General features: G+C 38.8%; 3 protein-coding genes and 1 pseudogene across 3 annotated transcripts in view; 2 read left to right on the top strand and 2 right to left on the bottom strand.

Moving 5' to 3' along the window:
* The window catches only part of LOC122079947, a 22,291-nt gene extending 20,300 nt beyond the window's left edge, over nucleotides 1-1,991 (bottom strand). The window contains exons 1-2 of the mRNA XM_042646750.1: nucleotides 1,907-1,991; nucleotides 1,523-1,691 (exon numbers count right to left, since the gene is read on the bottom strand). Coding sequence (XP_042502684.1) covers nucleotides 1,523-1,691; nucleotides 1,907-1,991 — 254 coding nt within the window. The remainder of the gene's footprint in view (nucleotides 1-1,522; nucleotides 1,692-1,906) is intronic.
* Nucleotides 1,992-3,846: 1,855 nt separating this feature from the next.
* Nucleotides 3,847-6,192, top strand: LOC122077801 (GDSL esterase/lipase EXL3-like). Its single transcript, XM_042643674.1, has 5 exons — nucleotides 3,847-4,159; nucleotides 4,289-4,419; nucleotides 4,538-4,771; nucleotides 5,415-5,670; nucleotides 5,746-6,192. Exons 1-5 carry the CDS (start codon nucleotides 3,871-3,873, stop codon nucleotides 5,934-5,936), a joined length of 1,101 nt encoding a protein of 366 aa, XP_042499608.1. The 5' UTR covers nucleotides 3,847-3,870; the 3' UTR covers nucleotides 5,937-6,192.
* A 1,946-nt stretch (nucleotides 6,193-8,138) lies between these two features.
* On the top strand, nucleotides 8,139-10,216 carry LOC122079643 (annotated as a pseudogene).
* A 716-nt stretch (nucleotides 10,217-10,932) lies between these two features.
* Nucleotides 10,933-23,200, bottom strand: LOC122079642. The gene is made up of 2 exons (XM_042646272.1): nucleotides 22,655-23,200; nucleotides 10,933-12,042 (listed from the first exon to the last, which is right to left on the bottom strand). Exons 1-2 carry the CDS (start codon nucleotides 22,961-22,963, stop codon nucleotides 11,212-11,214), a joined length of 1,140 nt encoding a protein of 379 aa, XP_042502206.1. The 5' UTR covers nucleotides 22,964-23,200; the 3' UTR covers nucleotides 10,933-11,211.
* Nucleotides 23,201-23,941: the final 741 nt, after the last annotated feature.

The raw sequence follows: 23,941 nt of genomic DNA, 5'->3' as shown, positions 1-23,941 counted from the left end.
AAAAAAACAAAAAAAAAACAAAAAAAAAATTACATAAAAGAATAAACTCCTATTATTACCAAATCCCACCTTCAACATTGTCATTAGCAAAGGCTCAAGCCACACTCTAACAAAACCTATAATGAGGTCTACTCACAGCATCCGTAACCAACATTGACAACTTAGCTATATTTATAAAGTAGCATTAATTCAACTACTACCAGCATCGAGAATTTAGCTAATTATACGAAAGGAGCATCACATGGGCAGAGCTCATCTTGAACTACTTCAAAAGGATGATTAGTATTTTCAGAATATGATCACAAGTATCTATCATAAATGTCTCAAGCTCCACATGCATGGTAGACAACATTTAATGCAATTGTTTTTTATGACTGTTTTTTGGCATTTTTTTTTATCAAACTTCTTGTAATCCCTCACTCTGAAAACACTTACTTCTATAAATCTTCCACATGGAAATAAATTATTCTTTTCTATCCTTCCCTCCTGCTGCCCATATCACTGCGTTTAAATCTTTAAATTCAGTTTCTGGGTAGTTAGTAGCTACCACTTGTTATGTCAGTGCGCTCTCTCTCTCTCTCTCTCTCTCTCTCTCTCTCTCTCTCTCTCTCTCTCTCTCTCTCTCTCTCGTATGTATGTACACGGCTCCCTTCTTTTTTACTTATCGAGTAATAGAATATAAAATGGATGAGGTGTACAAGGAAAAGGGAGAAAGTAGGAGATAATTGAGCGGCTGGGGTCTACCGAGGAAATCCTGCCCATAGGTGATAATTTTTAGTGAATGGGTCTGCATCAGTACTTCTTGAATTAAACTACAATAGAATACAAGGTATCGTATTCCAACATAGACTACGATGTCGTCAAAGGAAACCAAAATAAATTTTCTCAACTGTGGTTTGAATACCTGGTTCATCAAAGACTAGAATATGGATGGTACATTGGTGCATTGGTGAGTCTGAACAGCATCACCAAAAATTCATGCTCATGATAAGTGCGGGACGCCTTCTTGATATCTTCAAGAGCGACTCAAATTTGGTGGTACCCCGAACGTAAATCAAGTTTTGAAAAATAGCGAGCACCATGGAGTTCGTCCAATAATTCATCGATCAAGGGAATTGGAAAGCGATCTTTGATAGTCATCTTGTTGAGGGCACGGTAGTCCAAGCACATGCGCCACGTGCCGTCATGCTTCTTGACTAAGATCACTGGTGAGGAGTAGGGGCTGCAGCTTGGCCAAATGATCCTTGTTGTTAGCATTTCATCGACCAACCTTTCTATCTCCCTCTTCTAGAAGTGAGGGTATCTGTAGGCCTTCATGCACAAGGGTTGATTGTTCTTCTTTAGGGGTATGCGATGATCATGGCTTCTGGTAGGTGGTAGTCCCTTTGGTTCCTCGAACACAGTCCCCAAATTTCTCCAAAAGTTGTAGTAACTGCTTGTATGTGGGCCTCTCCTCCTTCATTGGCAATGTGACAGTTATGGAATTTAATTGTAGAAGCAAACCTCGTTGCATCTGCCTTACATCTGGTTCGCATCTTGAATAACTTTATTGGGTTTAGTAGTTATCCTCTTGAGAGCAACCTCTTTCCTGTTCACCTTGAATTTCATGTCAAGGTTAGCAAAATCCCACAATATATGCCCCAATGTTCTCAACCAATGGGCACCTAACACAACTTCATACCCACCCAAAGCTAAAAGAAAGAAATCAACTAAGAATGGAACTCCTTGGACGATGACTGGGCTAGATAGTTTTTCTCTCGAAGCTACCATAACCTCAAATGGTTGCTTTAATTTAGGAGTTAAACCCACTTTTTTTGCCAATTTTGTGCTCAGAAAATTGTGGGTATTCCCCGAGTCAATCAAGATAGAGATTGCTACTTGTCCCAAGTCTCAGGCGCTTGAATACCTGCAATAACATGGAGTGATATTTCAGGTACGTCCTCCCTTTCTTCAACCACGTCATCAACTGGTTCATCGGCCACATCAGCCATTTCTTCTTCATAACAACCTTCAAGCAAGAAAATTTTCTTCCATCGATGTCTTGCTATGGAACACTCATTGCAATTGAAGCAAAGTCTCTTTGCTCTCGGGATTGAAGTAGTTCCCCCTTGTTGGCTCCTTATTTGTCAGGTTAAGCCTCATGCCTCAAAGGGATGTACGTTTCTTCTTTGTGACTGGTTCCTCACCTCGAAAAGTCGAGCTAATCAAATGGTTGAAGATAAAGTAGTGGTCGACTTGCGAGAACATCCGCCTTGATGCTGTCCTTCAAACCACTTATAAAAAAAGTAACTTGTCGACCTGAAGATAGGGATCCTACCCTCGCTAATGTTTTCTCGAACCTTGACTGGTAATCCCAAATTGACCCAGTTTGTTGTAGTTTTGCTTATTCGCCGAAGAAATCTTGGAATTGGGTAGGGCAAAACCTCGTGTGGAGACCGTCACAAAACTCTTGCCAGATCGCGTCACCATCATCTTGGTTGTACACCTGGTACCATAACTAACTGTCCCCCTCAAGACGGAATGACGCCAATGCCACCTTATCTTCTTTAGGAATCTAATGAAACAGAAAAATTTGTTCAACCCGGCATGTCCACCTAGTAGTGTCTTCCTCGCTATTGTAGCGTGGAAAATCCAATTTTACCAGCTTGAGTGTGAAGTTGTTGAGAAGTAGTAGTTCACTGGTCATCGTTCAAAGGAGGAGAACGAGCCCAACTAGAATTTTTAGTCGATCTCAAAGTCCCTTTCAACTTGGGGCCATTTGTATTTATTCCAACCGAACTCATTTTTTCAAAAAATTCGGATAACTTGGTGAGAATTTCTTACTGCCCGTCAAGTCTAGATAGGATTTGCTTCTGTCCTCCATTGAGGAAATTTACTTCATCCTCAAGACGATTGACCCGTCGTCTATTCCCTTGCTCTAATACTAGTCTGGTATGTACACGGTTCCCTTCTTTTTACCTAATGTGTAATAGAGTATAAGAAAAGGCCGGTGGTCTATAATCAAGGTGTAGGAGAAGGGAATGTTAATTGAGGACGAGTAGGTGAAGAAACCAAAGGTAATGTCAATGAAAGAGGTTTAGTCACCAGACAAGAGCTTCCCATCGACGAGAGTGGAAGCAAGAGCTAACCATGGACGATAGACGAATCACCATAGGGTAGGTGCTATCCAGAACTCCTGATCCGGCATTGGAGACAAGTAGCTTGCTTGCATTCTTTCTTTCCTCATTTTGAATGCTTGGGCAGGCTGGCAAGCCACCTTGATCCGGCCGGTTTCGTGTGTGCCATTTACTTTCTTTTTACCTATCGTGTAATAGAGTATAAGAAGAATGACCTGTACAAGGAAAAGGGAGAAAGTAGGAGATAATTTTCTTTTTTGCTAGAAGTCAGAATTGTTTTAATGAAGAGAAAAATAAAAAAGATACATCAAAAAACATTGCCTCTTCTACACAAATAGATGGGTGATAATTCTTAATGTATTTCATCATACACGTTAATTACCATAACTACTCCCTTCCCCACTTATAAGAGACCTAACATATTCCCAACATTTAAACAATCACACGCGTTCCCATCATTTAAACAACTACTTCCCATAATAATCAAACTCCCACCATGGTAACAACTACCTCTTACCCCCATAACCTACATAATACCATAACTACTTCCACGTGGACAATACTCCCATGCATCCCATGTCATGATAACCTCAGCATATGTGCTCCATGCATACGATACCCAGCCGTGCACGTATCACACTCACTCTCTCTCTCTCTCTCTCTCTCTCTCATCTCTCTCTCTCTCTAAATATAAAACAATACCCGCTAGTGTATCCCTGGCTCCCCGCGATCTTCACATTGCACCAAAAGGGAAATGCCGCCTCCCTCTCTAAACCTGGCTTCTTCTTCTTCTTCTTCTTTGGCTCTTCTTCTATCTCTGCTTGCTTGCCTCACCTCTCAAATAATTCAAAAGGCTATTGCATCACCTGCCAATTCCTCAGTGCCCGCAGTATTAGTGTTTGGAGATTCGATCGTGGATACTGGTAACAACAACTATTTAACCTCACTGGCTAAGTGCAATTTTCCTCCTTATGGCAGAGATTTCATGGGAGGTATCCCAACTGGTAGGTTCAGCAATGGAAAGGTCCCCTCTGACCTCATAGGTATTCCTTCTGCTTCTTCCATCTCATCCACGACTACTACTCATATAACTAACTGTATATACTGTACAAGTATATAGCATGGTAATGCATCTAATGATCTAAATCATTTTAAGAACTAATTATTTCCAGTTGAAGCAATGGGGATTAAGGAGCTGTTACCGGCCTATTTGGACCCAAATCTCACCCTTCAAGACCTCCTCACTGGCGTAAACTTCGCTTCAGGTGGTGCAGGTTATGATCCTCTCACATGCAATATAGAGGTACAATTTAAGTTAGAGAGTTACTATATATATATATATATATATTACAGTCAATATGATTCCTCTATATATATATTCTAATTCTGTTTCTTTCCTCTATTTATAAAATGATGACCAGACAGCCATGACATTAAGGGAGCAGTTTGAGTTATTTGAAGAGTACATAGAAAAGGTGAAGAGTGGGATTGGTGAGGAGAGAAGCAATAAGATTGTATCAGAGAGTCTATACGTGCTGTGTACTGGGAGCAACGACATTGCAACTACTTACTTCCCTACTCCTCTTAGGAAACTGCATTTCGACATTGCCTCTTACACCGATCTCTTGGTCCAATTCGCTTCTACTTTCATTCAGGTCACCCTCTTCTTCCTTCTATATTACTACTGCTACTACTACTCGTAGATTTAAACTACAACACCATGAAACCTAAATAGAATAACAAAGTAATTTTTAGAAACTGTTACTTTGTACTGATAGATCTCTCAGGGTATATGCTGAGAAGTATCTTCTCAATATGAGGGGGAGGGGAGAAGGAAGAAATAGTAGTAAAACAATGGAAAAAAAATGACAGAAGCTCAAACAATCACCCAATCCAAAAGCTACAGAGAAAGTGAAGTGCCACGCGATTGGCCCCACCAATGCTATGATATTGTCCATTTTGATAGGTGGGTCTCACGGTTTTAAAACACTTTCATATTATGTAAAACAGGTCGCATCATATATGCACATTCAATAGCGCATCCCCAGACAATGTGGGATTTTTTGTAGTTCTACAGATAGTGGTCAAAAATTGAATAGAAACCCAAGGAAATAGAATAACTTATATGAAAGAGACAAGACTGCTAGCATTTGTCAATTGATATATGATAAATGTATGTTGAATTGTTGAAAAGAGGATCTGATCTGCCTTATAATAAATATGGAAATTGTGAAGCAGAGTTATCTTGTTCTTCATAAATAATGATTCACATTTCTCACCAGCTTCTTCTTCTGGCAGGAACTGTACAGAGTAGGAGCACGAAAGATTGTTGTAATCAGCCTCCCACCAATTGGATGTGTGCCATCCCAAAGAACATTAAAAGGGGGAAAAGCTAGATTGTGTGTGGAAAATTACAACCAAGCAGCCATGCTTTTCAACTCTAAGCTTTCCTCCCAACTGAATCAGCTAAATAAGAACCTACCGCTATCGACATTCCTTTACGTCGATATCTACAACCTTTTGCTTGATTTGATCCAAAATCCTTACACATACGGTAATCACCACTAATCTTGCTGATATTACCATAGATATCGATCGGGGATCAGCTAATAATTAGTGTTTTCCACAGGATTTGAAGAAGCAACTAAAGGATGTTGTGGCACTGGAAAAATAGAAGCATCAATAGTATTGTGTGATGGAAACCCATTTACATGTACAGACACCTCCAAGTACATATTCTGGGATAGTTACCATCCCACAGAGAGAGCTTACAAGGTCATCCTCACTCCAGTCCTCAAATACGTCAAAAACCTCTTCTGAAGCACATAATCTCTTTACTTCATCAAGTATCTCAGGACACAATGGTCACCCACCCCTCAAAGATGTCTAAATGCCAGTTTTTTTCTTCCCCATTTTGGGTTTTCACATTATTTCATTGACATATTTTAACATATTCAGGTTGAGGACAGATGTGGTCCGATAAAAATCAATTGATCAACCATAAATAATGTATCCAGTGGGTTGCTAACGCCCTACAAGGACATTTTTATCAATAAGATAGTTAAGAGTCTTCACATGTTTTTTTCTTTTAACATTATAAGTTAGTATCAATTGTTTCAAAGAATGCAATTGGATGGATAATTATAACCCCTTGTTGCAATGATAATGTGGTAGGGGGTGGGGAAAGAAGAAGCAAGTCCTAAATCATAGTTCAAAGAAAGAGTAGGTGTGTGAATAAATAGGTCTTCTCTCGATAGTTCCTTGTCATAAATCATCTGATTTTTCACTCTCTTTTTCCACCAGAGGCTTATGTAGTTGTCGGCCAACTAAAGCTCGCGTTGCTATTCAATCTAAATGTCCATTCAAAAAGGAGGTCATTCTCTACAGAGACATAGGGAAGATGAGATATGCCATTCAAGCACCTCACTTATAAGACAGTCCTTTTTTAACACCAACAAATCAAATGCTATGACCATTCCTTGAGATGATGCTCTATAAGAAGTGCCTATTTAATTTTGAATTAAATTATCTAAACAGTCAGATGCTCTAAATATTCAAGGAAAATATGATTACTAGAGAGACAATCGTCTTTACACAATTACACTCCCAAGTCACCTGTTGGTTTTTTTTTTTTTTTTTTTTTTTTTTACAGTGGTGGGGGGGGGGCGTGTGTTTTGTGAGAACTAGAACACATGTAAAATTATTGACACAGATGAGCTTGATCTTCAGAACTACCAAGATCCTACATGATCAGGTTTTTTACCATGGCAAATAAATATTCAAGGCAGAAGATTACACCTTGACATCACCAAAGTGATATAGGTGAGTGTGTTACATATGCTCGCATGCATGCATGGACTTGCATGGTTGTACGTAAGAGTAATGCATGGTTGTACATGAGAGTAACCAGAGTAAATATTATGTAGTTACTTGAGTGTTTGAGTGTATTTATGTAACTCATAAGTAGTGTTATACATAAATACACTTCAACACTCCAACCTTCTTCTAGAGCCATTTGAGATGCAATAATATTTTTTTCCTGCTAACTTATCCATTACTCCTTTTAAAGACCCTCTTTTCACACTAAACTATAAGGTTGTCTTGAAAAATGGATAACATAAAGAAGACCCAAATCAATACAGACTAAACCCAAGGAATTGGTTGATGAGAATTGAAAATCCATGAGCAATTGCTACAAGGGAAGATGCCCAAATTAGTTTTCCAGTTATTCTAGGGACCCTTTTGTTTCAGTGCCTGAACACAAGAACATAAAAACATGGTATAACTTCTCATGGCTATCATAGTCCCAAACAAGAACGTACATAGAAAGGCTGCACCGGCCACTCGTGAGGGCAGTGCCAGTGCAGACAACACCATCAACAGTGCATCTGGTTGAAGCCCGTGGACAATACCTGTAACGCAAGTTGCAAACCCAATCTTTTTTTTCCCGGTTGTTCGCGTTTCAAGAGATTCAAGGACACTTATATCACCGATCGAGAAAGGTGTCGTCGTTCTCTCAAACAGTGTCACCTATGGCTCCTAAATAAATACAAGGATAACAATCATTTTGGAGTCACTATTCCATGAGAATTTTTCTCTATTTGCTTAATAATCTTGGAATATGTGCCTCAGTTTCATCATCCAAAAACAGATTGGCTTCATCAAATTTTCTCTATTTATACAAAGGTGCATCACATAGGCAGAGCTCATCTTGGACCTCAATGCTTGTATGTGAGCAAAAACCACTTCAAAAGGATGATTAGTATTTTCAGAGTATGACTTGCATCTTAATGTCTCAAGCTCTACATTCTAGGCAATATTTAATGCAATTTTTCACTGGAAATTAATTTTTCTTATCCATTCTTCTCCCCTGGTGCCCATATCCCATCGGGAAAGACAATTCCTATGTCGGTTTAAAACTTTAAATTCAGTTTCTGGGTAGTTAGCATTTACTAGTTGTCTATATATGTGTGTCTCCCGCCTGCCAATCCCTGCAATCGTCACAGTTCACAAAGGAAAGAAATGCAGCCTCCCTTCTTTCTAAACCTGGCTGCTACTTCTTCTTTGGCTCTACTTCTATCTCTGCTTGTTTGCCTCACCTCTCAAATCATTCAAAAAGCCATTCCAGCACCTGCCAATTCCACGGTGCCGGCAGTACTAATGTTTGGAGATTCAATCGTCGATACTGGTAACAATAACTATTTACCATCACTGGCTAAGTGCAATTTTCCTCCTTATGGCAGAGATTTCATGGGAGGAATCCCAACTGGTAGGTTCAGTAATGGAAAGATCCCCTCTGACCTCATAGGTATTCTCTCTGCTTCTTCCATCTCATTTACAACTACTACTCATATAAAACTGCATATACTATCAAGTATGCAGTATAGTAATGAATCTAATGATCTAGATGATTTTACGAATTAATCATTCCAGTTGAAGCAATGGGAATTAAGGAGCTGTTGCCGGCATATTTGGACCCATATCTCACCCTGCCAGACCTCACTGGCGTCAGCTTCACCTCAGGTGGTGGAGGTTATGATCCTCTCACATCCAATATAGAGGTACAAAGAATTAAGTTGACAGTTCCTAAATATATGAATAACAGTCATTCTGATCTCCTTCTGATTCTGCTTCTTTCTTCTATTTATAAAATGATGGCCAGACAGCCATTTCATTAACGGAGCAGTTAAAGCTGTTTGAAGAGTACATAGAGAAGGTGAAGAGTGGGATTGGTCAGGAGGGGAGCAAGAAGATTGTTTCAGAAAGCCTATATGTGCTGTGTACGGGAAGCAACGACATTGCAAGTACCTACTTCTCTACTCCTTCTAGGAAACTGCACTACGACATCGAATCTTACACTGATCTCATGGTCCAATTCGCTTCTACTTTCATTCAAGTAACCCTCTTCTTCCTTCTATATTACTACTACTACTACTGCTATAATTTAAACTACAACACCATGAAACCTAAATAGAAGCTACACAACAACATAGTAATGTTAAGGAACTGCTACACTGTACTGTGAGATCCCTCAGGGTATGCTGAGAAGTATCTTCTCAATATGAGAGAGAGAGAGAGAGAGAGAGAGAGAGAGAGTGGATAAGAATAATCTTGTTCGTCATAAATAATGATTTACGTCTCTCACCAGCTTCTTTCTTCTTGCAGGAACTGTACAGAGTGGGCGCACGAAAGATTGCGGTTAACAGCCTCCCACCAATTGGATGCGTGCCAGCCCAGAGAACATTAGAAGGGGGAAAAGCTAGACTGTGTGTAGAAGATTACAACAAAGCAGCCATGCTCTTCAACTCCAAGCTTTCCTCCCAACTGAATATGCTAAATAAGAACGTCCCACAATCCACATTTGTCTATGTCGATATCTACAACCCTACGCTCGATCTCATCCAAAATCCTTACAAATATGGTAATCACCACTAACCTTGCAGACCTAATCATAGATTCCCACATGGGATCAGCTGATAATTGGTGTTTTCCACAGGATTTGAAGAGACAACTAACGGATGCTGTGGCACTGGAAAAATAGAAGTAGGAATAGCACTGTGCAACGGAAACCCATTTACATGCAGACACCTCCAAGTACGTATTCTGGGACAGTTACCATCCCACAGAGAGAGCCTACAAGGTCATCCTCGCTCCAATCCTCAAATACCTCAACAGTATTTTCTGAAGCACATCCCCGACCTGTTACCAGTGCAGTACTGATTCATACATAATCTCTCTACTTCATCAAATATATCATTGCCCAATGGTCACCCACCCCTTTACTCACAGATGTCCAAGTCCCAATTTTCTATCCCTGTTTTGGGTTTTCACATTATTTCATTGACATATTTAACACAATCTGGATGAGTACATGAGGTGGTCCGATAAACACCAATCAATTAAACATAAATAATGTATGGGTTAATAATACCCTACAAGCACATCTTCATCAATAAGACAGTGACAGTCTTCTATGCAACAGTATACAATTTTTTTTTATAACATTATACAGTCAGTATCAGACTATCAGTTGCTTCAAAGAATGTCATGAGTTTGCATGGTTGTACATAAGAGTAACTAGAGTATAAATATTATAGTAACTTGAGTGATTGACCATGCAATTGGACTTTTACTTGGCCAATGGCCATCATTTCTTTCCAGGCCAGACCTTCAAGATACAGATGATATCACGCATATTGTTGTGTCTCCAAATATCAGTTGCATTTTGGATAATCACATTGCATTTGAATGTGCAAAGCCAATAAAAAATAGCAGCAGCAGCTAATCACCCATTAGACTTTTCTTCTGAACAAAAATGGATGATCTAAGTATACCTTTTAGGCATCCAACATCTGTAAAGAAATGCAATCTAAGGAGACAGATCGATAGAACAAAATGGAAAAGGCATTGTTTAGATCGGTCACTGGGAACTTTAAGCCTCAAAAGAGCCAGGAAAGCACCCAATGTGAACAAACAAATGCTCAAATGGAGGTCTGGGTTCACTGGAGATTAGCATCATGCCATACAGGCTATGCTAAGTGAGGGCACCTTGACATTCTCCCCGCACATAGGCAGTTATACTCCCCCTGTTTCAATGGTCCTACTTCCTGGACTAAGCTGCTTTTTTTTTTTATTTTTTTTTTTTTTGGGGGGGAGGGAAGATGGGGTTGGTGTTGGGGGCAGAAGGGGTGAAGGAACAAGATGGTGTAAGATAGTGGTCAATCAGGGTTTTCAACTCCTTAATACAAATGAAACTAAAGTTTCAAAATTAACCCTCTAATACAAAGAAATATGAATCAAACTGATAAATATCGTATGGCACCAAGCTTCCATGACCATTTAAGCTTAAATAAATGAATACAAGGAATCAGCAAACTAATCTGAAACTTCGCCTTATACAAGATTATCCAAGGTTTAAGCCTGCAAAAGCTAAAAGGGTTTGTATAAAACCTCCAATCCTCATTCTTCTTGAGCCATTTGTGAAACAGGGAGAGTTTTGCCGCAAACTTTATCCATTACTCCTTTTAAAGTCCCTCTTTTCACGCTAAACTACGAGGATGCTTAAAAAAAATGGATAACATAATGAAGACCCAAATTAATACAGACTAAAACCAAGGAACTGGCTGATGAGAATGGAAAATCCAAGAGCAATTGCTACTAGGGAAGAAGCCCACGTTAGTTTTTCAGTTATTCTAGGGACCCTTTGTTTCAGTGCCTGACTACAAGAACATAAAAACATGGTATAACTTCCCATGGCTAACACAGTTCCAAGCAAGAACATACCAAGAAAGGCTGCACCAGCCACACGTGAGGGCAGTGCCAATGCAGGCAACACCATTAATAGTGCATCTGGTTGCAGCCCGTGGACAATACCTGTAGCAAAAGTTGCAAACCCAATCTTCTTTTTCCCAATTGGTGGTGTTTCAAGAGATTCAAGGACACTAGCATCACACTCCCCATTCTCTAGAGCGACACAAGGGGCAGGGACTTCTGATGCTTCCCTGATTCCCATGGCACCAATGATCAGTAGAGTTATGCCAACTACTACCGTACCCCATGTGCGGAAAACTTCAATGTGGAGACGGTCCTTAAGTAGTAGAAAAAGCAAGCCAAAAATGACCTGGCCTGCATCATGACCACAACCCCATAAAGCTCCCATAGCAGCACTCTCCAACTGTGTACGCCCAATTGACAATGGAGCCAAAGCAGCCAGGTGATCTGGCCCTGATAATGTGTGTAGGCAACCAGCAAAGAAACCAGTCCAAGCACTAGTTAGCAGTTCAGTCCGAACAAGTCTTCCCCCTACTGCAGCAGCAGCAGAGCCCCCAGTTTTTTGCACAGTGGCATAGGCCAGAGGAGCAAGAACTGGATGGATTATGAACACTATTAGAGCTGACAACAATACAACTGCTCCAGCAGGGATTGTCTGAAACATTTTGACAACAAATAAATTCTGTAAGAATTATCGAGCTTGAAGAAGAAAACAGAAGAAACTGAAAGAAGTTCTGTAGTCCACTGCCTCAAGATACAACCTATGCTCTGTTCCAGAACAGAAAGCTTAGAAGCTTTTGGCATGCATATGGTACTTCATCAAATGACAGGAGATGGAAAACAGAATAAGATGTCAAGCATTTCTTTGATGTCAAAACATTGTTTCCCAAGATTGACAAGCATAATCATTCATCAACATTACTTCAAAGAGCTAAATGATATTCTCCAGGGCACAACTTTCAAACCAATTGATGCGAGAGATTATGATTTCGACAGTTCATTACAAACATTTGGATCAGTTTTGATGATTAATAACATTGTATTACAGGAAATTGGTTATTTCCAGCACTTTCCTCAGGGCATAATATCGGATGGTTACAGCTTCTCTGTTTTTTCACAAAATTAAGCCATTGAAAGGCTATTGAGTTAGATATCCAGCAAGATCAATATGTTGCAACTCCATGAGTTGCATTGAAAGAATAACAATCGAATTACTGGTAGTAGATCAACCTGTTAAAGTATTAGAGTGATGGAAATTATTGATTTTTGTAAATAATAATAATAATAATAATAATAATAAAAGGGGGAAAAAGAAGAAGAAAAGAGAAGAGAGGAGAAGAGCAAGAGATGGTTGTAACCCTTGGGAGTCACAACCTTGTGTTGAGACTCCCATTTTATTCAATATATTTATGACATGACCGTACTAAGGGCATAAAAGGAAATACACCAGAAGAAATAAAATAAAGACAGCCAAGCTAAGGGAGAATCTAGCGCTAATCAAAATTCTCCCTCCCCCTCAATCAATGACTTCTAACAGTTTTAATTATTATTTAGGACAAGGATGGCCAAGCTTTGGCTATTTTTGCAAGAGAATTCTTTTCAGTCTCCCCTAAAGGTTACTATTACGAATGCAAAGTATGACAATCACCTTAAATAATTGGATCAAAAGAAAGGGGGAAACTTCCGCAATAATTTGAAATTCTACCTTTGGCCCATGGAGGTGGTAATTTCTGTCTTTTTTCAAGGCGTGGTTGGAGGATTAGAAGAAGAAGGGTGATGCAGATAAAACACAGTAGTGGGGCTTATTTTTGTAGAAATAAGACTTGGGTTGGGTTCGATACATGTTGGGCCTTGGGCCTTTGATCCATTGAGTTTTCTTTCTAAGAGACCATTTTAATGGGCCTGAAATATAGGTAGGAGGGAGGGAGGAATACGAGATTTACTTTATTAGCTAGTCTAGTTAGGGTCTATTTCTTCGTTTTAATTTATCAACTGTTTTATTTAGGCTCGAATAGGAGTATAGGACTCCATGAGTCCAGCCTTATTTTAAGATGTTTCCTTTATCTTATGCAGAGTTTTAGTCGGTTAAAACTATAGTATAACTAAAAAGGGAAAAGGAAAAAAAAAAAGGTGTATGGTACAGCATTTTTAAAACGGCATATAATTTGAACGGAATGGTCAAAAATCCGGTCAAACATTTTGGAATGGAAGAAACTCGAAAACAGAAAATACGGGTTTTAAACGTTTAGATCTGAAAAAGGCAAGACCACAAAAATGGCAATATCCTCACATAAATTGAGGATTTATTACATATATGCCCGCAATCAAAGTTCAATGCAATTATAACATACAACAAAAATGTACATAAATTCCAAGCCAACAAATCGGGGTCCTCAGGGTTGGACATCCAATGGTAAGTAGACTCCATGATCACCGGTGAGCAGCGGAGACCATGAAATAGATATTCTTTGAAACATGAGGAAGTGTTTCTGAAGAAGTAAATTAGGGAACTTTTTCTTTGCAAGTAGAATTTCTGATTCATATGATGCAGGGGGTGAAACAAGGATTACGACATTATGATCAAGTTAGAAAGATGAGAAAAACCACAAAAAATAAAAGCAACAAATCCCACATCGGGAGGCTGGAGGAGCAAGTAATGGATATAAAAGGAAATCAGGAAACGGCATTTTAAGCACGTATAATAGGCATGTTAACTATGGTTAAAAGTTAAGACTACCTTCATAGCAAGCTATTGGCTGAGTAGTTTAGTCTTTGTTTGAATATGTTTTTTAGTCATTTATATAAAGTTGTAAGGGGCGCCCTACAAACGAATTTGAGTAATAGAATTTGGCTTTTGCCTTTGATCTGTGGTGATTCAGTAGGAACCTTGTTGATGATTATAGGAACCCTTGGTACTCAGTAGTGATTCCAAGGTTGGGATACTGGTGTGGATTCTAGTCCTGCAGATTATGTGGTGAATCCTGATCATATCTTTTCTCTCTTTTTCTTTTATTTCATTTATTTCCCACAATTTCATATTGCTTTCAGTTCCTGTTTATGAGGCATAAATTCTTGCTATCAAATTCACTGGTTTTCTGGGTATTAAGACTCCTAGCCTCAGAAGGATTCCCTCATTACCTAAAAACTATCCATTGAATTCAGACACATTTTACATACTCAATCTACGGCTTGTATTGTTCATTTGTCTGAAATTTCAGGTTGCTCAAATGTTCAAATTGAGTTATTTGGTTCTCTCAAACCTAGTTCTATCCCTAATACCAGTGATCTTGTCGCAAGATGATCTCCCACAGAATTTCAATGGTTCGAGATTAGAACTGCAATATTTGGTATCAGAGCTATGGAAGGACTGTAGAGTCCTAGAAGTTTGCGGATTTCCTTTTTATTGTTCAAGGAAATTTAAAATTCAACTTCAAATTAAACTTTGATCGTGTGGATCTAATTCAGTGTTGTTACAAAACTCGTGGAGGAGTTTTTTCAAGCCGGGGAGAATTGATGCAGATAAAACACAAAAGTGAGCTTATTTTAGTGGAAATAAGCCTTAGGTTGGTTTCTATACATGTTTGGCCTTTGATCCAATGGGTTTTCTTTGTAAAATCCAGCCACAATAGGGGCAGCCCTCCCCAGTCATGGAGTCATGGTAGACATATTAGATTTTCATTGTGGCAAGCCTCTTCTCCTGCTAGTATTAGGAGTTTGAAAGTCGATTTGGTTACTAATGTAAGAGTATAATCACAAGTAATCCTAATTTCAGGCAGAATCTGGAAAATTCTAGCTGAATAGGGAGTAATATGAGATCTCACAAAACGCAGCTTAGATGGAGTTGAAACTTGAGTAGATGAAAGTCCTATATGGGACAATAAACCCCGAAAAAAATATAAGACAATTCCGATGGTTGAATTGAGAATTATGTTGTCGACATGAATTATGAAACTTTTAGCCTCTGATGAACCTCAAATTTGGAGCAAAGGTCCCTCGTATGATGCCCAACCATCCTTCAAAAGATGAGCCTCAAGGCCCTCAACTGAAGGCTAGTTGAGAAGTTATGCTCGAAGAATGAAAACGAAACTTTATGGAGTTCTGCAGTGACAGCAGCTACAGGCCTTAAATGGCCTTCAAACTGGTCTTTTGTTGGAGCTTCTAAACTTCAACAAGCTTGTTTTGATCACTCAACACTCCCTTACAATGAACAAATAAAAAGGAAAAGAAAGAGAAACGATGGAGTTTGAGAAAGGGGAAGAAGAATCAGTGGATGGGCATCTCACCCTCTGGTTTAGGCATCATTTCACCTAGTGCATCTCACCCCATTGCATCCCACAACACAACAGCATAAACCAACTTTTTTTTTTTAACTCAAATCTGTCTTTTCATTATAATTGATGGGCTTTAAATAGCCTTACATTACTTTAATACAAAGACGTAACAAAAAAGGAAACTAATAGACTGAAATAAAACTTTCTAGTTTGTCTCTAACTTTCTAATCAAGCTTAAATAAATTAAAAACTAACAACTGAACCCAAAAGGAAATTAGGCTAAGCTAAAAATAGGAAACTAACTTGGGAAACTAAAATTGGAAATAAACTTCCTAACTTACTAACCAAGTAAGAATAAGTTAGAAACTAACATAAAACAATAAATGACTATTCCAGAATATTAAAATGACTTTGGCTACTTGTTAACACAAAAAGGAAACAAAAAATGGACCAAATTACAGTTCACGGGTACCGTTCGCATGAACAGTAAATTCTGGTTTTGAGTTGGCTTGATGGGCCAACGTTGGTGCTGGCTCATCAGACACTCCAATGCAGGTCCCTTTTCTAGTGCGTTAAATCCACGTTCTGTGTTAAATTTCCCATCTGTTTCTATCACTTAGTCTCCTCTGATCTGTCCTAATAAACCAGAGCATTAAATACCAACTTAAGTACTCTTGTAATATCACTGCTGCTGCTATACTTTGTTTTCTTTCAACATCAACTCTCAGGAAGTCAGCAGAATGGTACCCCTTCAATCATTAAAAACAAGTGACATAATTAGTAACTAAAGACTAACAATAATAAATTAGAAAGTAAAAAACTATCAAAAAAAAAGGAACTACTATTACTCCACGCAAGGACCAGACCTGGACTGACTTTATGAACTTAAACCTCGCCCAAAACTTAGACCAAACAAAACCACAAGGGGCTGACTCGATGGGCTAGGCTAGCTAGGCTTGATGGGCTTGCCGCTGATGTGCTTGATGAGGTCAACTAGGCTGAATAAACAAGCACTAGAAAACCAGATAGAAAACCAGAACCGCAGTGAACCATAACTGAGAACTAGGGCCGAATATGGTGAGATTGATATCTCACAATCCACTATAACAATCGGGCTGAAACTAGGGTCGAAGGAAATTCCTAACAAGGGGAATATGTGGCTGAAATATCAACACAATCAAATGGTTGGATAGGGATAAATAAGTTTGACCAGAAAATAGAAAGTAGGGGAAACCTGAAAATAGCAAGTGAAGAGAGTTTGAATAACTCTTAGGCCACCATTCCAATGGGCTCTCGAATTGGGTCGAATGTAGTAGAGAAGGGGAAGATAATATCAAAATTCCAACCCAATCCAATGGTTGGAAAGGACGGAAATCAGTAGATAAAATAGGAATCAAATAAAAGACACTGTACTGCAGTCTGTAGTATTCTGCAAGAAAAACAAACAGAACTAGGAATATTAGGAGTTGACAGCAGAATACTAGGGTTAAACAAACCAGACACTACCTCCATCATGTGTCTGTTAATCATTCAAAACTTGCCACACAAACACAAGAAGTTGAAGAACTTGAGTGAAGAGCAAAGAAGAGAGGGACTGATGTACATCTTCAGTCCACGACAGAAGTCTTAACAACTGAACAAGAACCCCACGACAGAAAGTATGAGACAGGGAATTAGGAGAACAAAGGAAGAATAATAAGATAGAATAGAGAAGAAAATAAGAGGAAGGAAGAGGATATGACCAGGGCTTCACCACCACTGATCTGCAGCAAGCTTTACCACCCACCAACCAAGGCTTCACCACCTTGGGTTACACTGGTTTCACCACAAGAGCTGCAGCTCCATTGAAGAGACACAAAGTAATCAATACCAAAATCTTTGGGCTGTAGTAGCCCTCTTATATTTTTATCAAAATATGAAGTATGGGATATAAGAATAGAAATTTACTTACAGCTTAAATAGAAACTTCCTATAAAACTACTTGCCATAACATCAAAATAGAAACTCTTCTGTTGCTAATGGCTTAGCAACTAAAACTAGTACAAAAAGTAGAAACTATGACAAAATAGTAACTAAATAGATATCCTACTTATGTGGCAGCAACATGGGTCCATAAAATCTGCCACAAAATATCCTCCAAAACTGCTGACCAGTGGCAACATATGGGGCAGAATAGGACTTGAAGATGGGCTCATGTATTACCAACATATGAGCCCAAGTATGGGCCTGATATAAGTCGACGGCCTTCGTGGGTGGGTTATAACTAAAGTCAATGGACCTAAATAGAGGCCCGATTGGCTGGCCCTTTTGGTTCTTTCTCCTCCTATGCTGACCTTGTACTGCACGAATCCATCTCTTCCCTTGTGAGTTGTGATGATATATGCATCACATATCCACTCAAATAAGCTTATCAAAAAGGTCAACCATTTTGAGCCATGTCGACACTTGGTTTTGGTCAACAGTTGCACAAGATATGCATGGTACTGGGTATCATATAGACATATGTGATAAATATATACATCTGGGTATCATGGTACTGGGTATCAGTATACGCTAAAGTTGTACATCTTATGCATTAGCCAGTTGTCAAAATTTTAGTAGTACACCCCAGGATTTTAGTATTGGTACTGGGTATCATATAGACATATAGGAAGGGTAATTTTGAGACATATCATACTGTATCAGAGAGATGCAATACACGCTAAAGATATGCATGAAAACAATTTAGAAATATATAGATATGCTCAGAATACATGCAAAATATTTTTTTTGAAGCATACATCACTCAGCCTTATCCCAACTAAATGTGGTCAGCTAAATAAACAGTAATTAGATTCGAACATAGGAAGTTTTGGTACACGGTATTGGATCAGGTATCATTCAGTTCCGAGACTGATAGTGATACCAATACATATCGGGTCGGTAGTATCGAACTATTTTTCCCCTCAAAAAACTGATACCTAAGCTTCTTTTAACTGTTTTACCCTCCCTGTTCCGATACCACCTATATGGTATCAGCATCGGTCACAGCCGATACCGATACAAATCAGCTGATCCAATACCAATACTTAAAACCATGGCTGTTGGACCTAATATCCGCCACAAGGCAGATCAGTGAGTGCCCTAGATACTGTGACATTTGATTCTCTTTTACTTTGATATTTGTTTATGTCCAGATTTTTGGTACATCAAAATGCATGGAATCACATGCATGTGAATAGAAAAAAGGGGTTGAAGTCGATCGAAACCCCACAGTCCCATTCCCACACCCATTGTGAGATACTGAGAGCGCTTCCACTGAAACCATTAACAGCGACTTCCTCTGTGAGAGCTGCGAGCTGGCAACCACAATCCCACCAGCAGCGACCCAATGGGTGTTCCGGTGGTGGTGGCTATAGCCACTTCTGTCTTCCTCCTTTTCTTCCTTCTTCTTCCTCCAAACCTCTATTTTTGGTTTCTGTTTTGCAGGGCCAAATCGAGGGCATCGATAGTATTGACCGTATCAGTACCATATCAACAATGTATCGACCATATCAGTTGTTGCATTTTTAAGTATTGTATCGGTGCTGTGTCCTATCGAGACCTTCCGATACCGATACGTATCAGCCAATAAGGTGTGATACAATACGATACTTTAAACCTTGTGCACACCTTATGCATTTTTGTATTTTTCAGTCATCTATGCACGTCCATGCATCCTGCATTCCTGCCTTAGTCCCTATATTTTTTAAGCTTTATTTTGCCACTTGGTGAACTCTGTCTGGACTGAAACTGGACATATAAGTAGGGGATGTTGGGGACTACTGACTACCTATCACCAAAATTTGGATCTCATATGATCAGCCACATGGTAGATATTTGGGCCATTTGGATAAACTTATCGGAATGGGCCGTTCAGGAAAGTTTTGCACTAGTTTTTGGCCCAACATAGCAGGCCCCATAGCCTTAACTCCTAAACTTAGGATTAAGGTTCACCAACCTGCATAAGGGTTCCTGTCAAATAGAGCCCATTCAGAGAGTATTCCTATCAAATTGAATCCAACAAATATTTCATTGTAGTTCTTCTACAACAGATCAAGTATGTAACATTACCTCCTCTCTCTCTCTTTCAGTTTTCAACACTGTAGCTTATGGTTCTAGTTGAGCCCATTACAGGTTTTCTGTCCTCTCTTTTTCCTCCATTACAGGTTTTCTAAATCCTCCTGCATCACTGGGGGTATATGAGTGTATGACTCTACTTGTTCATATAAGAAAGTACAAAGACTAAAATATGGTCCCATATAGACAATTAAGTAAAGAACTACCTCAAAACACCCCGTCAAAATAGTATCAACTGCAACTACAATGTAGCGCTTACATGCTGCATTGCTATATAAGATGAATTAAATAACTTCAACAGTCAGATAAAAACAAAACACAAATAGAAGATAAGATAATGTTGAACATTACAATGGAATACCTATGAAAAATAAAATTTTACAACAAATTCCATCTGTATTTTGGGAGCTAATTGGTTGACATCAGATCAGGAGGAATTATAGATATCACAGAACAACATATAAAAACTCAGAAACCATCCACTTGCAGTTCAAACTTTAAACTGTCTTCGTTGGCTAAATCTTCTTTTTCAAAAACAACTAAAACAATAACTTGGGGAAGTCATTTAAGAGAAACCCCACCCCTTCAAAAAAGTGGACCTTGCATTACCATAAAAGGTCATGAAGCAGAAGCTGCAGAACTGAACACAAAAAAAGATATTTACAAGTGGAACACCAAAAATCGGGCTCAGTTGAAATTCAGTTCAGTTAAAGAGGTGCATTAAGAAAAGGTTTAGCTACATATACTGAAGAAGATTCCAACTAAGCCAGTGATTCCCACATTTCATGAGTAGGAGTTCCACAGAATTTGGTGGATGCCTGAGCTCTCTCATCACTCTCAGAATGTGATCAGGAAGATGAAGTAGATCACTTCCATGAATCCTGAAGTCTGCATAGAGCCTATAATGCAGTAATAAAAGCCAAGGCAGTAGCCAATAGCATGTTACATAATGAACAACTATAAGATCTCTGAAAATATTTAATTTTTTACGATAATTCCTAAAACTAGAGGTTTATAATTTTGCATAACCCGAGAACTTTCAACATGTTACAATTCAAAACATAAGCCATCAAGATATAGTTCAATTGAAATATAACAGACTTTGCATGCTAGATCACAGAAACTTAATGTCATTAGATTTTGAAAGTAAACTTGCACTCAATCTTGCACCAGTGTGTACAGTTACCTGAACAGAAGTATCACAGTCAGGTTCAACAGCACAAGGCAGAGCACTGGGGTTATAAAATATTTGGGATTGGCCATTAAATTGTTAGAAACACAAGCACGTATTTCAGGCATGGGAAGCAAGGGGAAAGGGTAAGTGAAATTGGGAAACCACAAACTCATTGACATACCAATTTTAAAATCTTGAACCACTTCGTGGATTATGAGCATATAATAGTTCAAGCTAAACATAAGAAGGCCAACACAAACAAAATCTTCCGGGAAAAGTAACCGCATAAGTTTATTAGAAATTGGGTTCCTAATGCACAATGCGCACAATGTGCTTCTCGAAACTGCTGCGAAGCTCTAGGATGTGAATCTTGAAGCCATCAAAATTCAAAGGACTTCCACTTTTGTCGGCACCCAATCATGTCCTCTTAGTCAATTGAAAGATGAATCTAAAATGTAATCACAGATAATTCGGAGTCTAGGTAAAGCATATAAATACTTTCCCTTGTCAACTCCAACCACCCTCCAGATCCAGCTGAAACAGGTCTTCCAATTGATTCACCTCCAAATTATAACCCAGTCAAATTCATATCCAACCAGGGCCACAAAGATGAGAAAATGCTCTTAAAACTATAACTGAAAGAACCAACCTAGAAAATCCCTCTAAGTCTATCGCCGTGATGTTATGGAGTAGTCTAAACATGGGTACCCAGTTTACAATATACTAAAAGATGTCGAGTAATCTCAATGAATTAGATACATGCACTTGGTCAGGAAAGCTAGGTGCCCACAATCTCAAGGAAACTTCTCTTTTTCGCGGAGAATGCAATCTGCAAATTCTTCTTCTTCATTTTTTTCGGGGGGTGGGGGGAAGTAGGAATTCACTGTATATGGGTCTGTATGCAAGCACCCAGTCCCATGTGTGGTTTTTTGGATTTTGGCCCATCATTGGTTCATTATATGCTATGTTCTGCACAATCTCATTCTATTACCAACAAAATCTCTCTTTGTTACCAATAGAAAAAGATGGCATCAAGCAATCAAGTGCCAGGATCTAGAATTTTGCTTTTTTACCCTTTTGATTTGCAACAATATCTAAATTTGCAATCATATGCCGGGAAGTTCTCTCCTTTGGGCACATATTTTCACCTAATGATTTCCTTTTGAAACAGGACGGTAGAAAAAGGATGGCGGGGGGAAGATCAATCCATTTAATAGAAATTTTAGCTTAATAAATTCAAAACCAGCGCAGTAACCCTGAAAACGCTAAATGCATGAAGTTTGAGGAAGACAATGCAAGCAAGAGAGCAAATAAGATTACGCAATATGAAGATAAGGAAACACATTATAGCCAACAGCTTGTTAAGTTCACATCTTTCTCATTTCGGGCATTAAACCAGTTCCTAGATCACTCCAATAGCTCAGTATCCATCTGTGAGAACAATTCTTAAGAAATTGATACACTTTATAAACAGGGAAGAGTCCAATTGATTGGGGGCCTAAAATTTTTCCTAAGCAAGATAAAAAGACAGCTACCCATGTCTTAGTTCCCATTCAAGGATTCTCTCTGGTATTTATAATTTTTTTTTTATATAAAAATAATTACAGAAAAGATACAGAAAGAGAAAAATATCATAAACCAACAAAAGAGAAGTTTCATCCAGGAAAGAGAAAAATATTATTTTTGGATTCAGGGGAGAATGTGTGGAGAGAAAAGGGACATACTTTCCGCTGCTTTGAATCTCCCCCTGCGATCTGATCCAAAAAAGGGATCTTGGGTGTAATCTGAGCAGGAGCGTGAAAATTCGGATCCTTTTTCGTACATTGAACAAATAATTTCGACGATGAACAAGAAGAAGATGATGGGTCTTCCGCCTGTTTGTTGAAAAATGAACCCACCCGTCTGAGTTCGGCACGAGGAAATGACAAAAATTTGAATTTTTTAGCGTCAAATGGAGCAGCTCGAGTGAGAGAAGGATAAGATTTAAGAAGGGTATTAGAAGTTAGAGGAGAAGAACAGATTAGCCTCTCCATGGCCTTCCCTCTGCAAATTCCAGTCCTGAAGAGGCTTCAAAGGCGGAGTTTTTTTGGAGGGAGGAGAGAAGATAGAAGACGAACAACTTTCAATTAACAAACTGAACCAATTAGATGGGTCTTTTTGTGGGAGATTGGCCTTTGATTTGGAACAAGTTTGACAAACCGAACCCGGTCAACATCGATGGCTCTCTTCTCTCTCTCTCTGGCACTCTCTCTCTCTTGGGTTTGCTTCAACATTTGAAATGAAGAAATTGTCGACGACTTTAGGTCACTCTGCCTAAACAATGGCAGAAAAAATGGAGAGACCACCATTAATGAGTGGTTGATGAAGATGACACGTTTAATAATTAATTATCACATCTAAGCAGGGAAAATGGAGAGACCACCATTAATGATCATAGTAAGTAATCTATCACCTTATTAGTGTCATAATCATTTGTCTTTTACCTTACCAATTCTCATTCCACTGTTACAATTAGTAGTGCAGACGAATTAAGATTTGGGTAAGTTAAACTTGATGAACAACACTGCTTAGATGGATACACAAGCAACCATGTGTATAAGGCTCCTTTTATCGAAAGGTCTAGGAGAGGTAAATGTATATAATCGATAAATATATGCAATTGTACCCATTTTGTAGGAGAGATTGTTAGAGTAGTGTAATTTAATCATTATGCCATAGGCTCGTGCACTAAATTGTGATATCAACCTTTCATTATCTCATATGCTAATTGAGTTTGACAACTAAATCATGATGGGAGACTGAAGCTATTTGGAGTCTCCACTACAACCTATACCCATCAAATGCAGTATACCCCACACTGGGTTTAGGTGTAGAATATAAATCAGTCTCACAGTAGAGATTCCCTCAACTACTGCAGTTTGATGGCTTGGAACCATACGTCCTAGTAGAGGTTCTTTCCATTATTACTTGCTCTTAAATTCCCACTTTTTCAGAAACACCGTGGAGACTGT

This window comes from Macadamia integrifolia, chromosome 5 (genome assembly GCF_013358625.1).
Source record: "Macadamia integrifolia cultivar HAES 741 chromosome 5, SCU_Mint_v3, whole genome shotgun sequence".
Lineage (NCBI taxonomy): Eukaryota > Viridiplantae > Streptophyta > Magnoliopsida > Proteales > Proteaceae > Macadamia > Macadamia integrifolia.
Note: the sequence above shows the minus strand (reverse complement) of the source record. Positions and strands in the feature narration are given on the sequence as shown.

What these genes read in the sequence shown, in the direction of transcription:
- LOC122079642 (XM_042646272.1), bottom strand. Translation starts at nt 22,963, where the DNA reads ATGGAGAGGCTAATCTGTTCTTCTCCTCTAACTTCTAATACCCTTCTT. An exon ending in GAGATTCAAAGCAGCGGAAA is followed by an intron (nt 12,043 to 22,654) that starts GTATGTCCCTTT and finishes AAAATGTTTCAG; the next exon opens with ACAATCCCTGCTGGAGCAGT.
- LOC122077801 (XM_042643674.1), top strand. Translation starts at nt 3,871, where the DNA reads ATGCCGCCTCCCTCTCTAAACCTGGCTTCTTCTTCTTCTTCTTCTTTG. An exon ending in CTCTCACATGCAATATAGAG is followed by an intron (nt 4,420 to 4,537) that starts GTACAATTTAAG and finishes AATGATGACCAG; the next exon opens with ACAGCCATGACATTAAGGGA. An exon ending in TCGCTTCTACTTTCATTCAG is followed by an intron (nt 4,772 to 5,414) that starts GTCACCCTCTTC and finishes TTCTTCTGGCAG; the next exon opens with GAACTGTACAGAGTAGGAGC.